This window comes from Lissotriton helveticus, chromosome 10 (assembly GCF_964261635.1).
Source record: "Lissotriton helveticus chromosome 10, aLisHel1.1, whole genome shotgun sequence".
NCBI lineage: Eukaryota > Metazoa > Chordata > Amphibia > Caudata > Salamandridae > Lissotriton > Lissotriton helveticus.
This window is the reverse complement of record NC_136071.1, coordinates 1071761771-1071789074: the sequence shown is the minus strand read 5'-3', so window position 1 is coordinate 1071789074 and position 27304 is coordinate 1071761771. Positions and strand designations below refer to the sequence as shown.

General features: G+C 48.4%; 1 protein-coding gene across 1 annotated transcript in view; it reads right to left on the bottom strand.

Annotated features, from left to right (window-relative positions):
• The window catches only part of VWDE (von Willebrand factor D and EGF domains), a 402281-nt gene extending 378895 nt beyond the window's left edge, over positions 1-23386 (bottom strand). Inside the window, exon 1 of the mRNA XM_078662843.1 lies at positions 23003-23386. Coding sequence (XP_078518969.1) covers positions 23003-23084 — 82 coding nt within the window. The 5' untranslated portion in view covers positions 23085-23386. The remainder of the gene's footprint in view (positions 1-23002) is intronic.
• Between the last annotated feature and the right edge of the window lie 3918 nt (positions 23387-27304).

Sequence of the window (27304 nt, the reverse complement as noted above, 5' to 3'; positions counted from 1 at the left end):
GTGAGTGAGGGTGAGTGAGGGTGAGTGAGGGTGAGGGGTTGAGGGTGAGTGAGGGTGAGGGTGAGTGAGGGTGAGGGGTTGAGAGTGAGGGTGGGGGTGAGTGAGGGTGAGTGAGGGTGAGGGGTCGAGGGTGAGGGGTTGAGGGTGAGTGAGGGTGAGTGAGGGTGAGTGAGGGTGGGTGAGGGGTTGAGGGTGAGTGAGGGGTTGAGGGTGAGTGAGGGTGAGTGAGGGTGGGTGAGGGGTTGAGGGTGAGTGAGGGGTTGAGGGTGAGTGAGGGTGAGGGGTTGAGGGTGAGGGTGAGGGTTGAGGGTGAGTGAGGGTGAGGGTGAGGGGTTGAGGGTGAGTGAGGGTGAGGGTGAGTGAGGGTGAGTGAGGGTGAGGGTGAGTGAGGGTGAGTGAGGGTGAGTGAGGGTGAGTGAGGGTGAGTGAGGGTGAGTGAGGGTGAGTGAGGGTGAGTGAGGGTGAGGGGTTGAGAGTGAGGGTGGGGGTGAGTGAGGGTGAGTGAGGGTGAGGGGTCGAGGGTGAGGGGTTGAGGGTGAGTGAGGGTGAGTGAGGGTGAGTGAGGGTGGGTGAGGGGTTGAGGGTGAGTGAGGGGTTGAGGGTGAGTGAGGGTGAGTGAGGGTGGGTGAGGGGTTGAGGGTGAGTGAGGGGTTGAGGGTGAGTGAGGGTGAGGGGTTGAGGGTGAGGGTGAGGGTTGAGGGTGAGTGAGGGTGAGTGAGGGTGAGTGAGGGTGAGGGTGAGGGGTTGAGGGTGAGGGGTTGAGGGTGAGTGAGGGTGAGGGTGAGTGAGGGTGAGTGAGGGTGAGGGTGAGTGAGGGTGAGTGAGGGTGAGGGTGAGTGAGGGTGAGTGAGGGTGAGTGAGGGTGAGGGTGAGTGAGGGTGAGGGTGAGTGAGGGTGAGGGTGAGTGAGGGTGAGGGTGAGTGAGGGTGAGGGTGAGTGAGGGTGAGGGTGAGTGAGGGTGAGTGAGGGTGAGGGTGAGGGGTTGAGGGTGAGTGAGGGTGAGTGTGAGGGAGGGTGAGTGAGGGTGAGGGAGGGTGAGGGAGGGTGAGGGAGGGTGAGGGAGGGTGAGGGAGGGTGAGGGAGGGTGAGGGAGGGTGAGGGTGAGTGAGGGTGAGTGAGGGTGAGTGAGGGTGAGTGAGGGTGAGTGAGGGTGAGTGAGGGTGAGTGAGGGTGAGGGTGAGTGAGGGTGAGGGTGAGTGAGGGTGAGTGAGGGTGAGTGAGGGTGAGGGTGAGTGAGGGTGAGTGAGGGTGAGTGAGGGTGAGTGAGGGTGAGTGAGGGTGAGTGAGGGTGAGTGAGGGTGAGTGAGGGTGAGTGAGGGTGAGTGAGGGTGAGTGAGGGTGAGTGAGGGTGAGTGAGTGAGGGTGAGTGAGGGTGAGTGAGTGAGGGTGAGTGAGGGGGTGAGGGTGAGTGAGGGTGAGAGAGTGAGGGTGAGTGAGGGTGAGTGAGGGTGAGTGAGGGTGAGTGAGGGTGAGTGAGGGTGAGTGAGTGAGGGTGAGTGAGGGTGAGTGAGTGAGGGTGAGTGAGTGAGGGTGAGTGAGGGGGTGAGGGTGAGTGAGGGTGAGAGAGTGAGGGTGAGTGAGGGTGAGTGAGGGTGAGTGAGGGTGAGTGAGGGTGAGTGAGGGTGAGTGAGGGTGAGTGAGGGTGAGTGAGGGTGAGTGAGGGTGAGTGAGGGTGAGTGAGGGTGAGTGAGGGTGAGTGAGGGTGAGTGAGGGTGAGTGAGGGTGAGTGAGTGAGGGTGAGTGAGGGTGAGTGAGTGAGGGTGAGTGAGGGGGTGAGGGTGAGTGAGGGTGAGAGAGTGAGGGTGAGTGAGGGTGAGTGAGGGTGAGTGAGGGTGAGTGAGTGAGTGAGGGTGAGTGAGGGTGAGTGAGTGAGGGTGAGTGAGGGGGTGAGGGTGAGAGAGTGAGGGTGAGTGAGGGTGAGTGAGGGTGAGTGAGGGTGAGTGAGGGTGAGTGAGGGTGAGTGAGGGTGAGTGAGGGTGAGTGAGGGTGAGTGAGGGTGAGTGAGGGTGAGTGAGGGTGAGTGAGGGTGAGTGAGGGTGAGTGAGGGTGAGTGAGGGTGAGTGAGGGTGAGTGAGGGTGAGTGAGGGTGAGTGAGGGTGAGTGAGGGTGAGTGAGGGTGAGTGAGGGTGAGTGAGGGTGAGTGAGGGTGAGGGTGAGTGAGGGTGAGTGAGGGTGAGTGAGGGTGAGTGAGGGTGAGTGAGGGTGAGTGAGGGTGAGTGAGGGTGAGTGAGGGTGAGTGAGTGGGTGAGGGTGAGTGAGGGGGTGAGGGTGAGTGAGGGTGAGTGAGGGTGAGTGAGGGTGAGTGAGGGTGAGTGAGGGTGAGTGAGGGTGAGTGAGGGTGAGTGAGGGTGAGTGAGGGTGAGTGAGGGTGAGTGAGGGTGAGTGAGGGTGAGTGAGGGTGAGTGAGGGTGAGTGAGGGTGAGTGAGGGTGAGTGAGGGTGAGGGGTTGAGAGTGAGGGTGAGGGGTTGAGAGTGAGGGTGAGTGAGGGTGAGTGAGGGTGAGTGAGTGAGGGTGAGGGTGAGGGGTCGAGGGTGAGGGGTTGAGGGTGAGTGAGGGTGAGTGAGGGTGAGTGAGGGTGAGGGGTTGAGGGTGAGTGAGGGTGAGTGAGGGTGAGGGGTTGAGGGTGAGTGAGGGTGAGGGGTTGAGGGTGAGTGAGGGTGAGGGGTTGAGGGTGAGTGAGGGTGAGGGGTTGAGGGTGAGTGAGGGTGAGTGAGGGTGAGGGTGGGTGAGGGTGAGGGGTTGAGGGTGAGTGAGGGTGAGTGAGGGTGAGGGGTTGAGGGTGAGTGAGGGTGAGTGAGGGTGAGGGTGGGTGAGGGTGAGTGAGGGTGAGGGGTTGAGGGTGAGGGTGAGGGTGAGGGTGAGGGTGAGGGTGAGGGTGAGGGTGAGGGTGAGGGTGAGTGAGGGTGAGTGAGGGTGAGTGAGGGTGAGTGAGGGTGAGTGAGGGTGAGTGAGGGTGAGTGAGGGTGAGTGAGGGTGAGTGAGGGTGAGTGAGGGTGAGTGAGGGTGAGTGAGGGTGAGTGAGGGTGAGTGAGGGTGAGTGAGGGTGAGTGAGGGTGAGTGAGGGTGAGTGAGGGTGAGTGAGGGTGAGTGAGGGTGAGTGAGGGTGAGTGAGGGTGAGTGAGGGTGAGTGAGGGGGTGAGGGTGAGGGTGAGTGAGGGTGAGTGAGGGTGAGTGAGGGTGAGTGAGGGTGAGTGAGGGTGAGTGAGGGTGAGTGAGGGTGAGTGAGGGTGAGTGAGGGTGAGTGAGGGTGAGTGAGGGTGAGTGAGGGTGAGTGAGGGTGAGTGAGGGTGAGGGGTTGAGAGTGAGGGTGAGGGTGAGTGAGGGTGAGTGAGTGAGGGTGAGGGTGAGGGGTCGAGGGTGAGGGGTTGAGGGTGAGTGAGGGTGAGTGAGGGTGAGGGGTTGAGGGTGAGTGAGGGTGAGTGAGGGTGAGGGGTTGAGGGTGAGTGAGGGTGAGGGGTTGAGGGTGAGTGAGGGTGAGGGGTTGAGGGTGAGTGAGGGTGAGTGAGGGTGAGGGTGGGTGAGGGTGAGGGTGAGTGAGGGTGAGGGGTTGAGGGTGAGTGAGGGTGAGTGAGGGTGAGGGTGGGTGAGGGTGAGTGAGGGTGAGGGGTTGAGGGTGAGGGTGAGGGTGAGGGTGAGGGTGAGTGAGGGTGAGGGTGAGTGAGGGTGAGTGAGGGTGAGGGTGAGTGAGGGTGAGTGAGGGTGAGGGGTTGAGGGTGAGTGAGAGTGAGGGTGAGTGAGGGTGAGTGAGGGTGAGTGAGGGTGAGTGAGGGTGAGTGAGGGTGAGTGAGGGGTTGAGGGTGAGTGAGGGTGAGTGAGGGTGAGGGTGAGGGGTTGAGGGTGAGTGAGGGTGAGGGGTTGAGGGTGAGTGAGGGTGAGTGAGGGTGAGGGTGAGTGAGGGTGAGTGAGGGTGAGGGTGAGGGGTTGAGGGTGAGGGAGGGTGAGGGTGAGTGAGGGTGAGGGGTTGAGGGTGAGTGAGGGTGAGGGTGAGTGAGGGTGAGGGTGAGTGAGGGTGAGGGTGAGTGAGGGTGAGGGTGAGTGAGGGTGAGGGGTTGAGGGAGGGTGAGGGTGAGGGAGGGTGAGGGGTTGAGGGTGAGTGAGGGTGAGGGGTTGAGGGTGGGTGAGGGTGAGGGGTTGAGGGTGAGTGAGGGTGAGTGAGAGTGAGGGTGAGTGAGGGGTTGAGGGGGAGGGGTTGAGGGTGAGGGTGAGGGGTTGAGGGTGAGTGAGGGTGAGGGTGAGGGGTTGAGGGTGAGTGAGGGTGAGGGGTTGAGTGAGGGTGAGGGTGAGTGAGGGTTTGAGGGTGAGGGTGAGGGTGAGGGTGAGGGTGAGTGAGGGTGAGTGAGGGTGAGTGAGGGTGAGTGAGGGTGAGTGAGGGTGAGTGAGGGTGAGTGAGGGTGAGTGAGGGTGAGTGAGGGTGAGTGAGGGTGAGTGAGGGTGAGTGAGGGTGAGGGTGAGTGAGGGTGAGTGAGGGTGAGGGTGAGTGAGGGTGAGTGAGGGTGAGGGGTTGAGGGTGAGTGAGGGTGAGGGGTTGAGGGTGAGTGAGGGTGAGGGTGAGTGAGGGTGAGTGAGGGTGAGGGTGAGTGAGGGTGAGGGTGAGGGTGAGTGAGGGTGAGGGTGAATGAGGGTGAGTGAGGGTGAGGGTGAATGAGGGTGAGTGAGGGTGAGGGTGAGTGAGGGTGAGGGTGAATGAGGGTGAGTGAGGGTGAGGGGTTGAGAGTGAGTGAGGGTGAGGGTGAGTGAGGGTGAGTGAGGGTGGGTGAGGGGTTGAGGGTGAGTGAGGGTGAGGGTGGGTGAGGGTGGGTGAGGGTGAGCGAGGGTGAGGGTGAGTGAGGGTGAGTGTGATGGGAGATGTATATGGGCATATAACGAGAAAGCGAAAGTGAAAGAACAGGTGATGTGGAGGACTCAGAGGTAATCAGAACGGGGCCGAACGCAGAGGAGATGGCTTTGAGCTCCAGTACACCACCTGGCAGCAGGTGTAAGGTGGCTGAAGCAGACAATGCGCATCTTGACGACGGAGAAATCCCATTTCAAAAAGCATCCAGGGCCCTGCATTATAGCTTTGGGCTTTGCTGACAATCACTGATCAGGAAGTCCTTTGCTAACTGGTAACGACCTCTGCTACTGGACGCAGCCTGTGGTGGGCACATTGCTTGTACTGCAGAAAAAGACAGAGTTTAAGCAGCACGTGAGAAGATACCTCGGGCTGCAGGTGGGAGCAAAGTACAGGCCCTGCACCCTCCTCAGTCTGCATGCATGCACGGAGCTTGAATTGCCGTGGCTCTGAGATTTTGGTGGCTTACTGCAAAGTTGCCAGGTTTTGCATGTATGTGCACTGAACACCAGGTTTGTAGAACTGAGCTTTGATTTAACAAACGAGTGTCTTCTGGGAGTTGTAGTTTTCGTGTGCCAATATGTAAAAAAAAATAGGCTAATCTCCATGCCCGATAACTATCTGTAGTAGAAAATATCAGGAGTAAGAGAGATGGTGATCGGCACAAATGAACGGCTGGTAACCTTATTTGTGGCACAGAACCGTTTGCAACCAAAAAGATTGGCTTTCTGGATAAGAAAGTAAGGTTAGCAATAGGCAAAGAAAAGAGACTGCTAGAGGCACACACAAAAGCCAGCTGCTGCTGTGTGTAGGACAACCGGTGAGCCCAGCCTGCCTTGAGCATGTAAACACACTCCATTCAGCGTCATCGGAGTGCAAAGTTCCCAGAGAAACAAGAAAGGAAACAAGACGGAGGGCATTGCTGTGGGGAGGGGGGGGGGAGGAGAAATGCACACGGCGGGCAGAGGAGGGGGCGGAGCGGGGAGAGCGGCATGTGGGTGTGAAGCAGCCAGGGCCTTTGAAGTGAAGCTAAGCTTCACTTCAAAAGGTGTGGGAGGAATGCGGCTGAGGGAACAGACGGCGATTTGGTGATGTGCACGCGCATTTTAGGTCAACGCGCAAGCGCATTGACCTAAAAGTCACGGGCACAGCACCAAATCGCCGCAGTTAGGTAAACTTTGTTTAAAGCCCTATAGTCTCGCTCTGCTCAATGCGCATGCGCATTGACAGGCGAGACCTAAAAAGGGCGCTTCTGCACGTCGGGGTACTGATGACTGGAACTCCAGGGTAAGCGCTATAGCGCGGCCCAGTGCAAGTCTGTGTGACGCTCCTGCGCCACTTCCATTAACCTAACAGTTGTCCCTATAGTGATCAAAGTCGAAACTAGCAGAAGCGCTCCTGCGCCACTGCTACTGGAAAAGTAATTAAAGAAATAATGTCATTGCGCTCCTGCGCCATGCCCAGAAGTGTAAATGCAAAATAATGGTCAGCCTGTCCAAACGAGGAATCCAAGCGCTCACGGCGCTTAGCCCGAAGTTCCCACAACAGCGCTCCTGCGCCGGTTGTGGAAGGAGAGGCAAAAGGAAACGAACGGGACCAATGATGTCACGTAACGCGGGAAGACCCCGGGCAGCGTTACCGTGACTTGCAAAGCAACGGACCAACAGGAAACTCGTAGAGCTGGAAACCTGGTCCGTCGATGTTTGCTGAACTCCGGGAAAGAAATCCGAATCAGAAGCACGACCCGGCGGTGCAACACGCATTTATGCGTATTCCCCCGGAAGTGCTTGTTCTGAAGGAGGACTAGACCGGGACACCTCTTCCGGCCGGAAGTGAGTATTCCGATCCTGTATGTGTCCCGTGGTGCCGGGAACGGCGGAACAGCCGCCGCATGACAGTTTTTCAGGTCCGTTGGTTCGGCCGTGAGCTTCTTGAGGAGGGGAAAGCATTTGTGCAACACTTCAAACAGTAACTGATAATGAATGTATAAATAAAACAAGACATGAATGACAAAAATCCAAAAAGTAGAAGTTGAGATTTTAATTTTTACTGATTAAAAGCGAACATATAACGCTTAGAAGCAAAAACTGCCTATGGGGTTAGGAGGTTGTGCTGGACGGGGGCAAAGTCTAGAGTTCAGGCTGACCACGAGGGACCATGAGCCAGATACAGGAGTGCCACAAGGCCAGCTGAACAAAGGGAACTTGATACTGGTCTCAAGAGCAAGATGCAGGGGCAGCCGAGCGATTTTCAGTGTTGATCCCTCAATCGACGTGATGCATCGATTTTCTCCACGTAACGATGGTGATGCACTGGTTCCGAAGACGAAGCGCCAGTTCCGAGATGCCTTGGTTCCGGGTTTCTCCACATAGTCTGGGGGAAGAGTCAATCATCTCTCCTGAAACAATGGCTATGCAGTAGTTCCAAAGTCAATGCACTTGTTCTAAGTGTGATGTGCCGGATCTGTTCCTGCAACAGCGCAACATGTCGACTCTGCCTCACACAGCAGAGGATGTGTCATTTCCATTGGATCAAGCACCTGAATACACTTCCAATTGAGCAGGCATAGGAGCAAGGGGTAAGACTATGATATCCTTGAGTCTTAAAACATGAGGCAAGTCAACATGACCTTGGAAATCACTCTCAGTTCAAGCAACAGTCCAGTTCTTCCTCCGCAGAAAGAGCGTAGTGGGCCACAGAGCAGCACGGTAGAAAAGAGGTTCTGCCAGATTAGCAGTACAGCAAAGTGGCAGTCCTTGTTGCAGCTCATCAGTCCTTACTTGTGGCTGAGTTTCTTCACAGGTCCAGTACTGTCTGATTTGGTGGGGTCAGAGACCCAGTACTTACAGTACTTATACCTAGTTGTGCTTTTCAAGTGGGGGGGGACTTCAAAGAGGGGCTTTGAAGTGCACAAAGGTCCTGCCTCCCAGCTCTGGCTCCCAACTCATTACAGGGTGGTATGCAACCTTTTGTGTGGAGACAGGACACTGCCTGCTCAGGTGTAAGGGCCAGCTCCTCCCTCCCATCCTGCGCAGGATGACCCATCAGTTTATGGATGGCCACTTAGTCACACCTAACCTTCCTTTGTGTGTGGCTGTATAGAGGAATTGCACAAAGTACAGCTGTCACCCACCCCAGATATGTATTGAAGACAGGCCGCTGGCACACAGAGCTATGAAAAGAGAAATGTGATTTCTAAAATAGGGGCAAAACATTAAAAATTGCCATCAAAGAGGAGTTATCATTATCATTCCAAAGATATGAGGCATGACATAGCTACTCCTTCTCAATCAGGAATTACAGCTTATAAGCGTAACAAGGAATTACCATTGTTAACATGTGAGAAGGGTAGGCCTCATAGTAGTGAAAAACAAATGTGGGAGTATTTCACTATCAAGACATGTACAACTTAAAAGTACATGCCCTACCATTTAATTACACAGCACCCTGCCATATGGGCTACCTAGGGCCTATCTTAAGGGTGACATATGTAATAAAAGGGGAGTTTAAGGCTTGGCAAGGGGTTTTAAATGTCAAGTTGATATAGCAGTACAAGTGCACACACAGGCTCTGCAGTGGCAGCCCTGAGACACGTTTAAAGTGTTACTTTTGTGGGTGGCACAATCAGTGCTGTGGGCCCACTAGTAGCATTTAATTTACAGGCCCAGGGCACACGTAGTGCACTCTACTAGGGACTTATGGATCAAATAAATATGCCAATTGTGGAGAAGTCAATCAAACCGTGTTTTAAGGGAGAAGCACATGCAGGTTTGCACTAGTTGGCAGTGGTTAAGTGTTCAGAGTCCTACGGCCAACAAAATGGAATCAGGAAAAAAGTGATACAAACAGGCAAAAGGTTTGGGGAAGACTACCCTAAGGCTGTCAGGTCTAACACATCTTCTGCTGGTAAGTTGACCCTGATAGTTTCTTAACTAACTTTGACACATAGGTCCAGGTACCTGGTAAATTTGGCTGGTGGATCGGCCTGTGGATTGCACATACTCCGTGTTTAGGTGGACCTTTTACACTTGTACGGTCTGAAACTGGATAGAAGTGTATGGCGATTTGCGGAATGGCCTTGCAACTATATTGCTTGTAGGACTGCTTCATAGACTCTTATTGCAGTCTGAAAACTGTCACAAGTACATAGTGATTTATAAAAGTTGCCTCATCTTGTGGGTTGAACGTGCCCTACTTCTTGGTGGACCAAATAAACCTCTAAATTCCATTATTGGTTAACTTTATGACGGCTGTACTTTCTGCGCCTGGGTGGATCCCATAGTATTTTAATTGCCAATGCTGCATATATGACTGGTGATTTTTGGAAGCTACATGTACAGAACCCCAAGATTCTTATGACCTTCTGAAACATATTTTAAATAGATGGTGGTTCTCAAACCCTGCTACTTATAGGTTGCTTCCAGGAGCTCCTAATTAACTTGTGCACCTACCTCGCCTATGTCTTCTAAAACCTCTTAATCTGCCTATCCTTTTACCACCTCTTAAACTGCCCATCCGCTCCTACAGAGTCTTTTACTGCCAACTTGTCTTTCAACTCTCACTTTCACTCTAACTGCCCTATTGTCCACCACCCTCAACCTCTACCCACACCTTGCCGATGTCTATTTCCATAACCTTCTCGGTTTAATTACCAAATTCAACTATTACCATCCACAACTCCTCCTACGACTGTTAACTCTATAACCACTCACCTTCCCCAACTTCTTCCACCCTAACATCTCCATAGGTCTTTTATCCCCTGCTCCAACCTCAACCAACCAATCTGTCCCTCTGTCCACCTTCCTGTCCTATAATCATCATCCATTTAAATCTGCTATGTATATCTTACACTATCTACCCGTCCTTTGCCTAATCACTCAAAGCACCTCTTACCCACTCCACATCCTGTAGCCCTTTAGAGGCATTCTCCACCTGAAGCATATATTTACTCTACCTTCTGCTAGCAAGCCTTACATCAGCTTCTATCTTACTTGTAATGTTACTTTCCACTCCGATCACTGGGACTTCTTCCTACCGTCTTCATCTACTATGGATTTTTCTCTTCCCAACTGCTGATATTTCTACAAACCTACTCCCGCTGAAACCTCACTGCATTCACACACATTTTTTCCATCACTCACACCAAGCCCACTTCTTAACACACCTTCTTCCATAACTTACCTATTTCATAACACACCCATTTTAGTCTGATTAAACTCAAACCTGGATACCATATCTATTGCAAAACCCTGGCTAGCTGACAGTGCAACCCTATTCCTCTGCGTAGCCATCCCACCTGGATACAGATTCCCAAATCATAACAGTCCTAGGAGGAATTGTGGCGGTGGAGCAGTTATCTTGACAAAACCATTACAGATCACATGTTTTGAATAGTATGATATTGCTCATTCCTGTTGATAGACTGACCTCTCCAAAACAATAGATCATTCACAGATTCATTCTTAGATGAAGTCTCAGACTTTGCAAAAAAGTACAAGGATTTCTTCTTCTGGTGTGACAGTCCCAACCCTTATCACTCACACAAAGATATAGGCTCTCAACCTAACCCAATTTGTCTCAGGGCTGTCACTTTAATCTGGGCACACCTTGGCAGTGGACATTTAATTTGTCCGGAGGAAATCACCAAAATAACAAAAATAATCTAAAAATCTGGAGAGCGCACCACCTCATTTCTTTATCTGCAAACTTCCCCCTGAGGCCAAATACTGATAGAGCAGGTATCAACAGAACTGCCAATAGACACTGAAACAAGCTCAGCCTTAAAGTATTTTATTCCTAGATTACTACTACTTCTCCCTCAAACTAAAAATAAAATGTGGAACACTTCTACAAATGACATACCAAAATGTTGTTCTTCATGTTATACACAGTCACCCTTCTGGCCATAAGACCATCCATGCAAGGGCCATCCTTCATGCAAAGAAATCTCCAGAATCTAAACTACACCCTTCTTAGCTTGCACCACAGCTTATTATTTCTCCTTGAACTAAGAAATTCAATGATCAATACAAGCAACAACATTGTGGAATCCTTTCCTGGCAAAAGGAGAAAGTAAGATTCCTTCCAACACATTACATGAATGATCGCATTAACCAATAAACAGACTATCATGCACACAAGGAAAGTATAAATACCAGGTGATTTATGGCCATGCTCATGCAAGTAGACCCCACTCCCCCTTAATGATGGTAGGCATGACAAAGTATCCAATTATCTCTAATCCTAGCAAATTAGTTCTACCCATTTTGTTCACCAGGATTTTTCACTTAGGTCTACCCAGTTTTTGGACTTTTGACGTGGGTATGTCTCACTACCTGAGTCTCACAAATGCCAATTTCACAGTAATCGGACTGAGCATATTTACCTCCATTGTCTGCCTATTAAGATAAGGCCACTGCTGTGCAGTTAGGGTAAGATGGACTGGGAGGGTACATGTAAGCACATGTGCATGCGTGTGTGCAGGCTGTAGTTGTGAGGCAACAATTGTGCAGAGCCTGGTAACTGTGCACAGGAAACATGGCGCAGAAGGGACGCTGCAAGGTTAGGTTCTGTCCTGGGTTAGGCCTCGTAATACTGGTGGGTGCTTTCACTGCATTATACATCTAGGCAGAATCTGACCTAAAGGGCTGTTTTGCTCCCCTAAGGGCTACACAGTCCAGCAAGGTGTACAACTGCTGTAAAAAAGGGAAACCGAGTTTGAATTTGCAGCTCTCCACAAAATAAATCAACATCTTTCAGAACTTCAGGGCTTATTATATTTCTGTGGCTCAATTCATAATCCGATTCCAGGCCTTTGTTCACACTACTTAGTCTGCTCCCCAGCAGATGGGGGAAAAGGCCTTTCTACACAAAAAGAACAATTAATAGTGATTCGCTCAGTTCCTAGGAGGAAAGGAGTGGGGAGGGAAGTCTGCATCACATAACTAGCTTGTCACATTAAACAAGGGCTGGGACAGTTCAGGCACATCAGAACAAAGGATGAAAGCCATACCCCTAGAGCCAACACAGGCCTTTGAAGTTTTGTTGGGAAAGGTTCAGGTAGTGATGCCAGCTAGGGGTGGAGTTGAGGTACTCAGTGGAGCTCTCTCCAGAGAAAAAAATCAAGTTGCTATGGTAGATTGTCCTAAAATTCTGAGCAGGAGAGTGGGACGGGGTGAAGGGATGATATGGCATCATAGGATTGGCCAGCGGTGCTTGGCATCTAGAACTTTCCATTCTAACGTAAAAAGCCCTGCTCAAGGGATAGACAGGTGAGAAGACCCTTAACGTGGGAGATAAAAATGGAGAAAGAATACCCAGCTGGAAAGAGAAGCCCCCTGATGACCTGCAAAGAAGGACTAAAGACTTAGTCTTCAGCTGACCCCCAGGACTAAGATGTGTTTCTCCAGGACCGTGGCAATGGCCCCATTATGCCCCTTGAGGACCAGTTTGGGCAAACACCTAGACTCCATTGCCCCAGGATGTTTTGCAAGATGGCCATGGCCTGGCGAGGGCATGCAGGAGGGAGTTGTGTCAGCTGGCTGAAGAGGGACTGCCCAAGATACCCCCACCAGCAAGAGGTGAGCACCAAAAGCAAGGAAGGCAGAGGAGAAGACTGGAGCAGGGAGACAAAAAAATCTAGCTCCCTGTAAAGTGCACCCCTTCAGAGGAATTGAGAACTATTGAAAATGCTCTTGGTGGCTAGAGCTTGACACCAAGAGCAAACTAGGCCAAGATGGAGAATATCAGCCCAAAGGTCCACCCCAAGCTAGGTATCTTTAAAGATCAACCATTTTAAAAATACTAAAAGGTCAAATCAAGTATGTGGTGCTCCACTGCTATGTCTGCGTAATAACCCTGGAATGAGTCTGTGCCCCAGGGTCAGCAAATTGAAGTTTGACTTCACTCCTCTGGGTAGGAGATGCATGTAGGCCTATGTCCCAAAATCCGTATCGCCTCTGGAGGCCCTCATCTGCCCATGGAGCCAGCATATTAAATGTTGGCCTCTGGGCCAGAACCTCTTCCCTAAGGCCCATTACAACTGACACCAACAATTGGAGCACCGCTGCCCTCTTCCAACGACTGCTGAGGAGACCAGAGTCCCAGGAGTGAGGAGGACTGTCGCCTCCATCTCCATGTCCATGGGGGATGGGTCCCAGAGCTATGGCTCCACACGAGTGAGCAGCAGGAGGACTGTGCCCCCCCCCTCCTGCTGGAGCATAAGTGGGTGGGGAAGATCAAGCAGCAGGCTCAGCAGCTTGGGAGTGGACTCCCTATGCTGCTTTTGTTAAAAATGAAATAAACCAATAAAGGCCAATAGGTGTGCCGGGTGTACCAGCACACTCAGAATTTTTATTTTTAAATGTGGCATACTGTGAAGCAGTGATACAAAAAGCCAATCATTTAATATTCACAACAGTCTGCTGAGGAGCACCCCATAAATGCTTTTCAAGGTCTATTTACATGTTCCTTTCTGCTCATGGTGGCCTCAAAGAGGGGCACCATCATCATAATTTGTAGGAGTTGTGGGAGGCTGCATGGAGTGCATCAGCCTCACTGAAGGAGTTTGGCAAAAACTGAGCATATGTCCCCACGGGGCTAGCAAGCATGTCCCACCTCGAGGTTAACATCATTTTTAAGCAGCCTCACAGCTGCGGCTTTCGTTTGCTATTAGGCTCTGGAGTGCAGGGATCCTTAGTGGCTGCTCCTATGGCTACACTATGTGGCTAGAAGGGTGTTAAAAAATACAATAATATATATGTTTGTGATTGCCTTAAATACAAATGCTTTAATAATAATGTCATTATTGAACATTGGAATGCTTATAATGGTTGCCTATGAATATGGTTATGGGTTCTATTGCTTTTAATGGTGGTACATTGCTACAGTATAACATGTGCTTATTGTTATTACTGTGATGACACCCTGGCACAGCCAAGAGACCTGCTTTATATATTAATATGACACCCTGACAAAGTCAGAAGGCCTGCCTTACATATAATGTGGTGACCCTTTAACAAAGTCAGTAGTTCTGCCTTATAAATAAAGACATCACCTTACAGAGTGAGCGAGAGATATACCCAGTCACTTCACATTTACATAAAAATCTGTTAGACAATAACTTGTCTTCATAAAGATAAGTTTAATTATTTTCACAGGTGTAGACCAACAGAAAGAAAGAGTTTATGTACAAAAATAAAGAGATGTTTCCTTGTAAGCTTTTCTTTAACAGTTTCTAGCAATTTGGTTGATGAACAAGATACAATTGTTACAAATTATTGTTATCAAATTCCGTTCAAAGTAGATAAGTTCAGTGATGATGGATAACAGCCAACACATGTTTTGTCACAGATGTGACTTTTTTCAAGGCGGTGTAGTAATCCAATAAAGTAGATGTTATGTTATGTTATGTTATGTTATTTTTATTTGTACCGCGCACAGTTGCCCCAGCAAAGGGGCGTCCTGGCGCTTTGAAAAGGTAAACACAACACAGCATTTAAAAGCAAACAGAAGGGAGAGGTGACACAGATAAGGGACTAGATAAATAAGAAGGTCTTGATGGCCCGTCTAAACTGAAGGAGCTCATCGATGGCCCGGATTTGCGGAGGAAGAGAATTCCACCAGCTCGCCGCCAAGACTCGAAAGGAGCGGCCACCAACTCTGCTCAGCTTAAAACGCGGGACCACTGCTAAATTCTGGCCGAGAGATCTGAGAGTGCGGGAGGGGACATAAGGAATCAACAGATTCTCCAAGATTTGTGGGGATATACCCTTGAGGATTTTAAATGCAAGGCAAAGAACCTTGAATCTAATCCTCTGCTGCACAGGAAGCCAGTGGAGAGAGCGCAGGGTATTAGACACCGGGCACCGCCTAGGCAGACCTGTCACCAGTCGGGCCGCAGCGTTTTGAACCCGCTGCAGTCGGGAGAGTTCTGACTGGTTGACCCCCGCCAGTAGTGAGCTGGCATAGTCCAGTCTGGACAGCACTGATGCTTGGACCACCAGTTGTCTTGTGGGTGCGTCGAAGAATTTGAGGATGGGTCGAAGTCCTCTAATAATGCCATAGCAAGAAGCTGCCACCTTCTTGGTATGGCAGATAAAGCTCAGAGAAGGATCAAGCCACACCCCCAGATTTTTTAACTCCGACGCTGGAAGGGGAGTCACACCCAAATCCGAAGGCCACCATTTATCACCCCACAAAGCCACCTGTTTACCAACCACCATAATCTCCATCTTCTTGGTGTTTAACTGGAGACAGTTGGAGTTTATCCAGTTAGCCACTTCCCGCAGACCATCACAAAACCTGGGAGCCTCCAGACTTGAGTCCCCGCTCAGTGTGACCGCCAGCTGCGTGTCCTCTGCGTAAGAGACCATAGTCAGGCCCCACCGCTTGACGACCGCAGCCAACGGTCTCACATAAAGATTGAAAAGGGTGGGACTCAGCGATGACCCCTGTGGGACCCCCTGGTCTAACGGGTAAGATGATGACTTGCCGGGCGGGATCGCCACCTGGAATGACCTATCCATAAGAAAGGATCGAAACCAACACAAGGGGAGGCCAGAGACGCCCACCTCCTCCAGTCGCCGAAGCAGAATCCCGTGCGAGACCGTGTCGAAGGCGGCACTGAGATCTAATAACAATAGTGCCGCCGTCCGACCCAAATCCAGCACGGAACGCAGGTGCTCGACCATAGAGAGAAGGGCCGTCTCCGTGCTGTGACCTGCACGGAACCCGTTCTGAGTAGGATCAAGAATGTTAAACCTACCAAGATGGTCTGAAAGAGTGGCATTCACATGGGCCTCCGCTACTTTCGTGGCCCAAGGAAGAAGGGAGATAGGGCGGTAGTTTTCAGGTTTAAGGGGGTCAAGGGTCGCCTTCTTCAAGATTGGCGTGACTACCGCCTGCTTCCATCTGACGGGAACCACTCCAGAAGAAAGGGACAGGTTGATCAAAGACAGCACCGGGGTACGACAAACCAGCGCCAGAGTCTTAAGTTGGGCCGGTTTCAGCGGGTCTGCCGGAGATCCAGATTTGATTTTAACGCTGAGAGAGTCAAACACCTCCATAGATAAGGGGGGCAGGATAGAAAGACACTCCCCCTCACCTAAGGTGCAACCAACCTGCTGTGACATCAGGGAACCCGTTGGAAAAGTGCGATAGATGGCTTGCACTTTTTCGTGGAAGAAGGAGGCCAAGCCCTCACAGTGGGTGTCCGAACATACCTCCACCGCAGTAGCTCTCTTAACCATCAGGTCCTTTAATACTTTGAAAATGAATTTCGATGGATTAGCAGAATTCTGAAACTCATGGGCATAAAAGGAAGCACGTGTTTGACACACTGCCCTGTGGTAGATCTTGATCTTGGCAAGATAACAGATCTTCAAATCTGGATCATACGACTTCCTCCATAATCTTTCGGCCTGTCTACAGGCCCTCTTAAGAGATGCCAAAGTACTGTCATACCAAGGACTCGGCTCCTTCCGATGACACTTAGACCAACACATAGGGATCAGAGAGTCGAGGGCCCCTGAGATCCATTCACAAAAGGAATCGTATCCACGATCAACCTCGGTGAGCGGGCCTAAAGGAGCCTCCTCGAGCAGATGGTAAAAATCCTCCAGTCTTAATTTGTTCCTGTGTCGTTTAAGAACAAGTCTGTCCTGTGATAGAAAAGGAGATTCTGACAAAGAACATGCCGCTTTCACCAGCATGTGGTCTGTCCAGACCAACTGAGAGGAACCAAGAACTCTGAATCCTTCAAGATTTGTAAAAAAAGGGTCAAGAATATGACCACCTCTATGTGTGGGAAAGGTAATCATCTGCGAGAACTATAGGGCCTCAAGATCCGCCAGAAAGCTCCTGATGGAGGGTAAAGAAGGGCAGTCAAGATGGAGATTAAGATCTCCCATGACATTAAAATTGGCGCATCCTAGCGCCTCTGTACTAATATACTCAGGAAGAGCAGCCCTAAAAACGGAATCGCAGCCCGGAGGCCGGTAAACTAATAAGCCAGAGAAGGTAAACTGGTGACTAAATGCTATTTTGAATAGCGCACCCTCACACCCCGAAAGTTCAGCGTCTTTCCACTCGCAGGGGTAACACCGTTTGGTGGCCATCGCAATACCCCCACCTCTAGTTGTCCGATTTAAGGTAAAAATGGCATAATCTGGGGGGAAGGCTAGATTAATTATCGAGGAATCAGAGTCCTGGAGCCCTCCAGAGTCCTGGAGCCAAGATGGCAACCATACTGTAAGTATTACTAGGTCTTAGATCAGAAGACAGTTAATGTAGTGTCCAACCTAAATTAAGGGTTAACGTAGACAGATTCTATACCAAATGGAGACCCCCCCAAAAAAAAGAAGAAGTGTTTGTAGAAGTAATGTGTCAACAATATTTGGGGTGAGTGCATGTTCAGGGTAGTGTTTAGTAATATGCAAAGAACTGATATCGAATTGTCCTTATATAATTCCATGTGGGCTAAGAATAGTAAAAGAAATGTGAGAAAAGATATTACACCAGCTGTGCAAAATCAAAAAGTTCAAAAAAATTGATCTACCTTCGAAACAGTTGTTTTGAATTAGCAAAAGTAGCAAACGAGGCGTGTATAGTAGCGGAAGATGGAAGCCGTACCAAAAACTTCTTGATAAAAATATTAAATTAGTGGGTCAAAGATAAGTGTCCTCTTATTGAAGGTCAAATAAGGTAAATTGCCTTTGAAATAATAAACTTACATAAAAGTTAATGCGGTAATGGTATCTCCAAAAGTAGAATTTTTCTAAGTGGATATGAAGTATCGTAAGTACTGCACTCAGAGTGATGCTTTCTCTAGTATAGGTGGGGGTATTAAGATTATGGGGCTCAGGATGCAATTGCGGTGAAATGTGCTATAAGGGTGTCATGAAAAGTATTTCAATCTACCTAAGATGTGTGTGTGTGTAATTTAAAACACACAAGATGATGGATGGAATGTTGCACAATGGCAAAACATTCACCCCCAGTCACAGATCTGGGTTTAATCCATCGTTATTTTGCTCACCAAGCCACCCCAGTTCAGACATGGCCATATACAAATCAGTCTTGACCCTGTGCCTCATGGGAACAGTCCAGCCTGAACTGCCAAGCCATGTCTTTCCTGGACTGGAATCAAGCATCCTAGGACCGGTTTCTGGCTATCAGCCGTCTTCAGCCAGGATAGCTTGACTCCAGTGGCCTAGTGAGCACGGGACCCACGTCTGGGCATACCCTTCCCACATAGGGTGAACAGCAAAACACACAAGATGATGGATGGAATGTTGCACAATGGCAAAACATTCACCCCCAGTCAAAGATCTGGGTTTAATCCATCGTTATTTTGCTCACCAAGCCACCCCAGTTCAGACATGGCCATATACAAATCAGTCTTGACCCTGTGCCTCATGGGAACAGTCCAGCCTAAACTGCCAAGCCATGTCTTTCCTGGACCGGAATCAAGCATCCTAGGACCGGTTTCTGGCTATCAGCCGTCTTCAACCAGGATAGCTTGACTCCAGGGGCCTAGTGAGCACGGGACCCACGTCTGGGCATACCCTTCCCACATAGGGTGAACAGCAAAACACACAAGATGATGGATGGAATGTTGCACAATGGAAAAACATTCACCCCCAGTCAAAGATCTGGGTTTAATCCATCGTTATTTTGCTCACCAAGCCACCCCAGTTCAGACATGGGCATATACAAATCAGTCTTGACCCTGTGCCTCATGGGAACAGTCCAGCCTGAACTGCCAAGCCATGTCTTTCCTGGACCGGAATCAAGCATCCTAGGACCGGTGTCTGGCTATCAGCCGTCTTCAACCAGGATAGCTTGACTCCAGGGGCCTAGTGAGCACGGGACCCACGTCTGGGCATACCCTTCCCACATAGGGTGAACAGCAAAACACACAAGATGATGGATGGAATGTTGCACCATGGCAAAACATTCACCCCCAGTCAAAGATCTGGGTTTAATCCATCGTTATTTTGCTCACCAAGCCACCCCAGTTCAGACATGGCCATATACAAATCAGTCTTGACTCTGTGCCTCATGGGAACAGTCCAGCCTGAACTGCCAAGCCATGTCTTTCCTGGACCGGAATCAAGCATCCTAGGACCGGTTTCTGGCTATCAGCCGTCTTCAACCAGGATAGCTTGACTCCAGGGGCCTAGTGAGCACGGGACCCACGTCTGGGCATACCCTTCCCACATAGGGTGAACAGCAAAACACACAAGATGATGGATGGAATGTTGCACCATGGCAAAACATTAACCCCCAGTCAATGATCTGTGTGTAATTTAATGCATAGTATTTAGTCATGTGTTTGTAATAAAATGCACTTCTACTTTTTAAAAGAAAGAGAATTGACCAGTAAATAATGCATTGAATGTTGTGTGCCAGAGAACTGGAATTACTAGCCCAAACCAACTCTACTGAGTAGGCCATGGACTTCTCTGCTTCGCTACTCTAACACAGTCAAGTGCTACAATAGGGTACTTAGTTCCCAGTAAAAAGACAATCTGAGTCTTATTGGTTATACAGGATTCACATCCTTTGCACCTAATAACCCAATTTCTCACACTACTTAAACTCCACGCATAAGTGCAGCTACAAGATAACATTAATTATGAATTTGTATATTAATAAAATGTAATGCTAGGTCTAGCAGGCATACAATCATCCAATAACTTATCTGCTTGTAGTAAATGCCAGTGCCTCCACAGACACTTACGGTATTTATATGACGCTCATCTATAATCCATAGTAGGGCAAACCTGTTACCACATATTTATCATAATAGTACAATAGTGTTTGCTTCCGGTCTACACCCATCATCCTGTTTCTCGCTGACTTGATAACCTGTATGTTGTAACTCATTGTAAAGAATCTAGTCTCCATTTCCTGTAAACACTTTTGAAATTTGTGTTCCTGACTTCAGTTACACTTTGCCCACATCATCCCACAAAAAAGATATTGCATTGATTTGACAGTTAGGGTGTGAGCTAGAGGCATGTAGGGTTGCATTTCAAGCTGTTGGATAAATGATATACGAGTTTCCTCCATGTGTTGGCCATTGGCCCTTAAGGAGGGCTCTGATATCCTTTGACACAGGGTGACATTCTTACTAAGTGTATGTATATTTGGACTTGTAAGTTACACTATTGTTCTATTACAGCCCTGGGGAAGTCATGGGGTGAATTTCCCAGTGCCGAAACACATGTTGGCTGGCTGTGGGCACCAAACAATAAAGAGAGAACATGAGGAATACATGGACTTACGGCTTAATTATACTATGTAGTTTGAATAGTTTGGGTGTACTTGGAGGTTTCTTACAATTGTTGTAGCAGTCTAGGTTTTGGGGGAAGTGAGGTTGACATCCCTTCTCTTTAAGCATCGCCAGTACATTGAATCTGTGTTAAAATCTGTGTCCACTGTGCATGAGCGCAGAGTTTCCTAATTCGCCTCCATCTGCAACTAATTAGGAAAGTCGAGCACTCAAATATTTGTTTTATTGTTGGTTACAAGGTACTGCCTTGCTTACATCTATACATAATAAATGGTGAAAGTCCAAATGAAAGTAGTAGTAGTAGTGGAACTGTGACCAATGTGATGCATGGTCCCTTGTAACTTGTCATCTATTACGCCAATATTTTGACATTTTGTTTGCACTTTTCATTCTAGGACCTGTAAATTCACTTTTAACTCTGTAAGCATGGACTCAAAAAGTCCAGCATGCAAAGTGCTTGTGCATAAAAAGTCAGGCATGGATGATGATGGTAAGTGGCTGCAAAGGGAATGATGGGGGACAGATGATTGGATTGTCAAAATCTTTGGTGGCTGATGCCATCAAGAGAACATTACCCAAATGTAAAGGTTGGGTGAGGAGGGGAGCTGGTTTCCCTCAGCAGAAGTGGTAGGATAAGAGAAATGGATCGTAAAGGATAAAGGAAATTTCAAGATAAGATGTGCAAAAAACAACTCACTGGGAGAGGCCAAGCCCTGTGTGGCTCTGCAACCACACACTCCTTTTTCATGGTATGTGTAAATAAATCCATACTAACAGGGTAACACTAAATAGCCCCTCTTCATTCCAGTAAGAATAATTAATATTCCTTTAGCTTTTAAGTTATGGCTTGTGCTCTCTTATCTTATGTGGAGTGGAGTGGTGTGGCTCACTGGTTAGAGGCGGCAGACCCGTAAGCAGAGGACGGCCCGGGACCAGGGTTCGATTCCCGACACGGCAGGGTCAGTGGACCAGCTACTCCAGTCAGGGACCACACTCGGCAACTCTGGGCATTAGCTTGCCTCATCTTCACAACGGCCCCCCAGACCGCCGGGGATGCTTGGTCGCACCTTAGAGATACCCATTAGGGACCATCTCTCAGGGTGAGCCAGGACGGGTTCCCCAGCGGTCGAAGCGCGGAGATACTCCTCCGGGAGTTGATTCTAGCGCTATATAAACCCACAATTAAATTAAATTATGTTATGTTGAATGAACGTAGCAGAGCGCAACCATTCATTCCCGAAGGGGTTTCTCGGTCTCTGTTTTTAATTACCATAATTACAAGTCATAAACGACTCTTTAAAACATTAAAGGCTGCTTCTAAACGGGTTGCCTTCTTGCAAGTCAGAAGTCTCTCTGAAATGTCTACCCTCTGATGTTAATTCAGAGGCAGGGTGTTACACATTAAAGAATGTGACTCTTGGGTGACGGGTGGGCGCGGGGCTGACTCGGGGAGTGTTTTCTGCAAGCTGCCAACCAGAGGCCAGCCCATGACACGTTTTATGGATTGACAACTATGCTGAATGCCGGAACGCTCGCGCGTTGGAATGGTTCCTAAATGAACATGAAAGCCAATCCGCGCGCGCGGAATGTTGTCAGGAGCACAAGACATGGATGTTCGTGAGGCTGAGTACATGAATGCAATGCAGTTCAGGTTGTCTTTCTGAAGGGTAAAGAGATTAACCAATCAGAAGGGAGATCGGACACTAAAAAGTTAAAAACGCACGATGTCGCGGTACCTTCCATTAGAAAATACCCCCCAGAGATTTTTTTTTTTTTAAAGAACACAGTCTGTATCTTAGGTTATCCATCACTAAGAATGTAAATGTACATGGTAAACAAACACATCTGAAGTATATAAGCAAACGGGGCTAGGACAAGCTTTTAAACGAGTAGCCTTGCCTTTCTAATTGTTAGTTGCCAGCGCTAATTGACCGGGGCTGTGCACTCAAGTGGTCGCCAGCTGTGCTAGTTTCCACTGAAGGAGACTCACTTCTGCGTGTTTCGTTTAAGAGCGTCTTGTCGTAAAGCACTTCTCGGCAAAGTTCAGCTTTGCACACGATGGGAACATTTTCCAACCGTCCAGCCTTTTGTGTACTCTTTAGAATTAAGGCGTTGCCTTTAGAAATAAATAAAAAGGAAATAAGGGGGTGCCTGTGTATATCTCTCTAATTGCAGGTCAGGCTGCTGAAAGCACAGGCCATCCAGAGTAAGCCCAGACTTATTTTATGGAGGGCCGTGAAATGTACAGAATAAGCGTGCACTTCAAAAGACAGGCTGTAGTGCTTAGTGGCGTCACTCGTACACCTGCATTTGACGAACATACGTGGGAACATTGAATAGGCACTTAAACACTACTAGAATAAAGGACAACACGCATTCAGCTTTGAACACACACATGCTAGTGGCACAATAAAAATACAACCCCCCCTCACGCCCCCCAGCTGAAGGTGATGAGCACACCCCCGAGTCACTCATATCCCACAGCTATTCGTTGACCTTGGCCTCAATGGCCCGACCCTTCATGGGGCGTTGGGCTCCTCTCTTGGCCCAGGGGCTTGCATTACTCCCCTGATGCGTGCAAGAGATGATCTTGGTGTATGAGATAAAACAGTTTAAGCTGGGGGCATGGTGAACTTTATCCTGTCAGTAGAAAGGAACTTTCGTTTACAGCCTGCCATCCACTAAACAGGCGCAAAGCAAGCTGGCAGCTCTCTGTAAACTCTCCCTGTCAATCAATCAATCAATAACAAGCACCCAATGCAACCCATCGGAGGAAAAATCAACCATCAAAGAAAAAGTTTCGGCAGTGGTTCTTTTGAAGGGCTGAGAAATAATTAGCCTGCCCACGGCTCCTGCAGCGCCTTCCTCTTACCTTGCTGACTGTGTGCTGCTTCTAGGCGCATCACCAAGATCCAGAGACAGAAATAGGATTTCATTGGACCACGAAGTAGCATTCTGAGCCAGTGCTTGGAAGAGTCTTCTTTCTGTTGTTATGTTTGCTTGATTTACTCCCCTGTTCTTGTTGCACGTGCAACCGGACCAAAACAACCGTGCGCGTAAAGCTGTGGTGCAGAGGGGCAGCTGGTCGGGACGGATCCGAGCAGAGACTGCTCAACAGCTCTCTCCTACAGAGCTGTGGCAGAATCTGCAGCACGCCGGCAGATGCTGCCAAGTAGCACGTCCAGCAGGCAGCCAGCGCTGCAAGCACGGGGTCCGGCTACACCCCCCTGTGACCATTGGCTGATGGGGACAAGAGAGGCATCGCTGGCTCCCTCCTCTCCACAAGGCAAGACGTCCCCACCGACCTCCCATTAGTAAAGTGCATTCAGTGGTGCAGCAGTGCTATTGATGGGCTGCAGTTCCCATGTCGGTCAGAAAACAGCCATTCACCGCGGTTAATAACCAGGCGCCTTGCCAATTCTTAAATCACATGTTGTTGTAATTAGGATAAAGTCGTGCATTTTTCTTCATTTTTTTCAAGCATATCCTATCCTTCCTGTGTTCTCACAGTTGTGCTTTTCACTCCCTAACAACCATTGTCGTGCGTCCTTATTGAATGCACTTGCTTTGTTTTTCCCACAGTTAATTTCACATTCGTTTTTATTTTTTTAATCAAACTCCTTAATTTGTTCGCTCGTTGGCATTTTCAATCGGTGTGCCCCCCATGGTTTGTTGTAGAGATTTCTCATTTTCACACTAGAGTTGAAACGATAATTCTACATGTCCACTCGCCTATTTATACGAAGTGTTGGTAAGATTGTACCTGTGTAAAGGTGCACGAGATAGTAGCAGCCATGGCACATTTTGCATTATTTCTGCACAAAAAATGAGTTGCATTCTTGCGGCGTCTTCCCCACCTGTATTTTTCGTAAGGTGAAGATGTGCTCTAGCTGCACTTGAGAGCAAGAGGTGTGGCATGGGGAGGCACATCCCGTTTCATAAACCCACTCCTCGCAACTTTCAGGGTGTGCCTTGTCAACGTCAATACTAGCGAAGAACGTTTGAGAATTTGAGCTGGTGATGGAAGAAAAGGGGTGGACCCTGCCTGGCGGAGTCACAGGGTGTGGCCAAGGACGTTTAGCCGAAGATCTGCGTGCAACCATGTATTATTTTTTTATGCTGATTTCCCAAAAAATCCTCACACAAAATAAATGACAGAGAAACCCTGTTCTGGTTTACTTTATTATTCACTAATAAACCACGTTTAAATGTCCCTTAGAGGCACATGCTACAGAGATCTATGAATACACAGCCTGTTTCATGGAATAATACAGGGAGGTAGTGCAGAGATCTTTGTCTAATCTGCTGGTCACACACTTAAATCATCATAAAGTTGTTCAGAGTGTTAATGTGCTTACTACAAAACACCGCAAGCGAACTAAAAGTAAAGTGCTTGCTTATTAGCAAGATATCTCAGTGGGTTACTTTGCTTGTTGCAGAGATCCACGTGTAACCTAAAGATCACCAACTTCAGCTATGGGGTAAAATTACTCAGTGAGTTTTACACTCACTGCAAACAGCTACATGTGGCCTGCTGCATGTTTTAGAACACGTTTAAGAGATTGCTAAAAGGACGACCATTATTAAGATTAAGAATAATTATCAATTAATTAGTGCTTACTTATAATGTACTTTTTCATTGAGTGCTAAAAAAGTATGCATTATCCATGTAATCGCGCACATTTTTAAACCCACATCCCCCCGGAACATGTATCTTTACTATCTATTTCTATAACACACCTGTGCCATAATGTATCAATGTGCTTTACAATTGATTGAAAAGTACCAGTTCAAAGACATACATACCTTGACAGATACAGAGGCTGTGAAAGTGGAACTCTTTCTCAACCTAGTTTAAATCTTGGCCAGCATGTGAAAGGACATGCAGAGTGTATCTTGCTTGCATAGATGAGCTGCAGAGTATTGAACTAATGTGGGGCTATTCCCCACAGTGCTGCATTTGACTTAAAGTTCCTGGTTCAAGGCAGGGCACTGCTCAGACAAAACCACGTTTGTTGTCTTCAAGTAATGCATTTAGGGCTGCTTTTGCTGGCAAAGATAAAGAGCATCCTATACCCCAACAACTTGAGGCTGCTTCTCAACACCACGGTACGATGAAGGTGCACAGGTTCCACTGTGATGCATACTGTTGTGTGCCCTGTGGTGAAACATTGCTCTAGGAGACAAGTGGGGCAATTCTGAAGTACTAGAACTAGGGGTGGAATATTTATCAACATGCGTGGTTACAGCAGCTCGCTACTGTTTGCGTTGAGAAAGCTGCCACTCAAAAAGAAAATCTACTTGAGCAGGAGAAATAAGCAATACCCTCTGGCATGCCACTTAGTGCCATTTGTGCTGATTTTACAGTGCGTGACAAGCTCCCGATGCTAAAAATCAGCGTTAGCAACTCAACATGCTGAATTCTGCTGCACATGGAAGAGTTTTTATGTAATTCTGTGGAATTCAGTGAGTGGGACTCCACAACTTCCACCCACCTCTAACGAGAGCCAATTCCCAGCTTAGTAGTGGCTGCCTAAAATGAACTCTGGTTATTTCCAGTTATAATCCAGAACTGCATGCATGGAAGAAACCAAATTTCCTCAGACCATCAAACCTATGTCCAATAGACCCTTCTGGTTATGGGGATATTTGGGGTTTGTAAGTGTTCCAAGATCCCAAGGTACCAAGAGCCAAAAACAGAGCTGTACTGTGAATGTTTTTTCGTTGGGTACCAAGTATAGACCAATACATATGGCGAAATATGGAGAGTGAAAAATGGGTATAAAGGAAACCTATGTATTTCTGAAATGGGCACACAATATGGAGTTTAGGAGCAGTGGTTATTTGTACATCTCTGAATTTGTGGGTACCCATATTAATGCATGATATAGAACGGTGATACTCTTATACAATTCCTGACCCACCCAGACACCCTACCGCCACCCTGCCGGCATCAATGGGGCCCTCGGTCACACTACAGACCATACTTTGTGGCCCCTGGGCCAATGTTTGTGAGTACCCATGATATAAAGGGTATTTTCAAAATGTCTTCTTTCTTATACACTGTCTTACCTTTGAAAGGCACAAATACAGCAAAATCATATTGGTAATAACAAATGTTCTACTATTCTATGCTCCCACAATTGTATCGATAAAAATGGCACTTCACTTGTGTGGATAGGCCTAGTGCCTACGACAGGAAATGGGCCATAAGACAATATGGATACATCACATATTTCCACTGAAAACTGATCCTTTTTTCCAATATGGGTAGCTGTAGACTTTGTATCCTAGCTCAGTCAGCTCCACGGGAAATCTAGCAAACCTGTAAATTTTTGAAAAATTGACATCTATTGGTATCCAAGGTGGGGTGACTGACATGGCTCTCACTAGGTTTCTTTTACCCAGATTCCTTTGCAAACCTCAAACATTGACTAAAACAGCACATTGCTGCATCAAACCAAGGTCAATGGGAGTCTCGTGGAGCGACTCTCATTGACTCTGGTATGATTTGTGCCCGTCAAGGGGTCTAGGCCAAGTCACACCAGTGGCGTAGCATTTTCATCAGGACAAATGGTGGAACGCTGGGTGGTAGGCATTTTGTGGATTCCTGCTGATTCCAGATGTTTACGTCTCAGAAATGCAAGGAAACTGTGCAATTGTAGGAAAAGTTTGTGGCTTGCAGGGCATTGTCGGTAAGAAAACTTTAAGGGATCTATGAAAGTCATACCACCCTGGACTACCCCAGATGTCTAGTTTTCAGAAATGTCTGTGTTTTGTAGGTTTACCCAGGTGGTGGCTGACTTGAGGCTGAAAAGTGTAGTCATTCAGCATAGAAGTAGGACGATAGTGGGACTTAGCCCCAATATGCTACCCATCTGTGTAAAAGAAATGTTCCACAGCTCATCAAACCATTAAAGAACCTCAATCCTGACTCCTTCCAATCAAATCTCTCTGGTAACCGGCCACTGGAACCACTAATATCTGTCAACCAATTCCATATATGGTTCTCTGAGACTTTTTATAACTGTGTTCACTTCAATACCATATGGAACCAGCAACACCACTAGAAAGCTGGCTCTTTTCAGATGCACAGCTACAGAATATGGTTCTCTGAGACTTTTTATAACTGTGTTCACCTCAATACCATATGAAACCAGCAACACCACTAGAA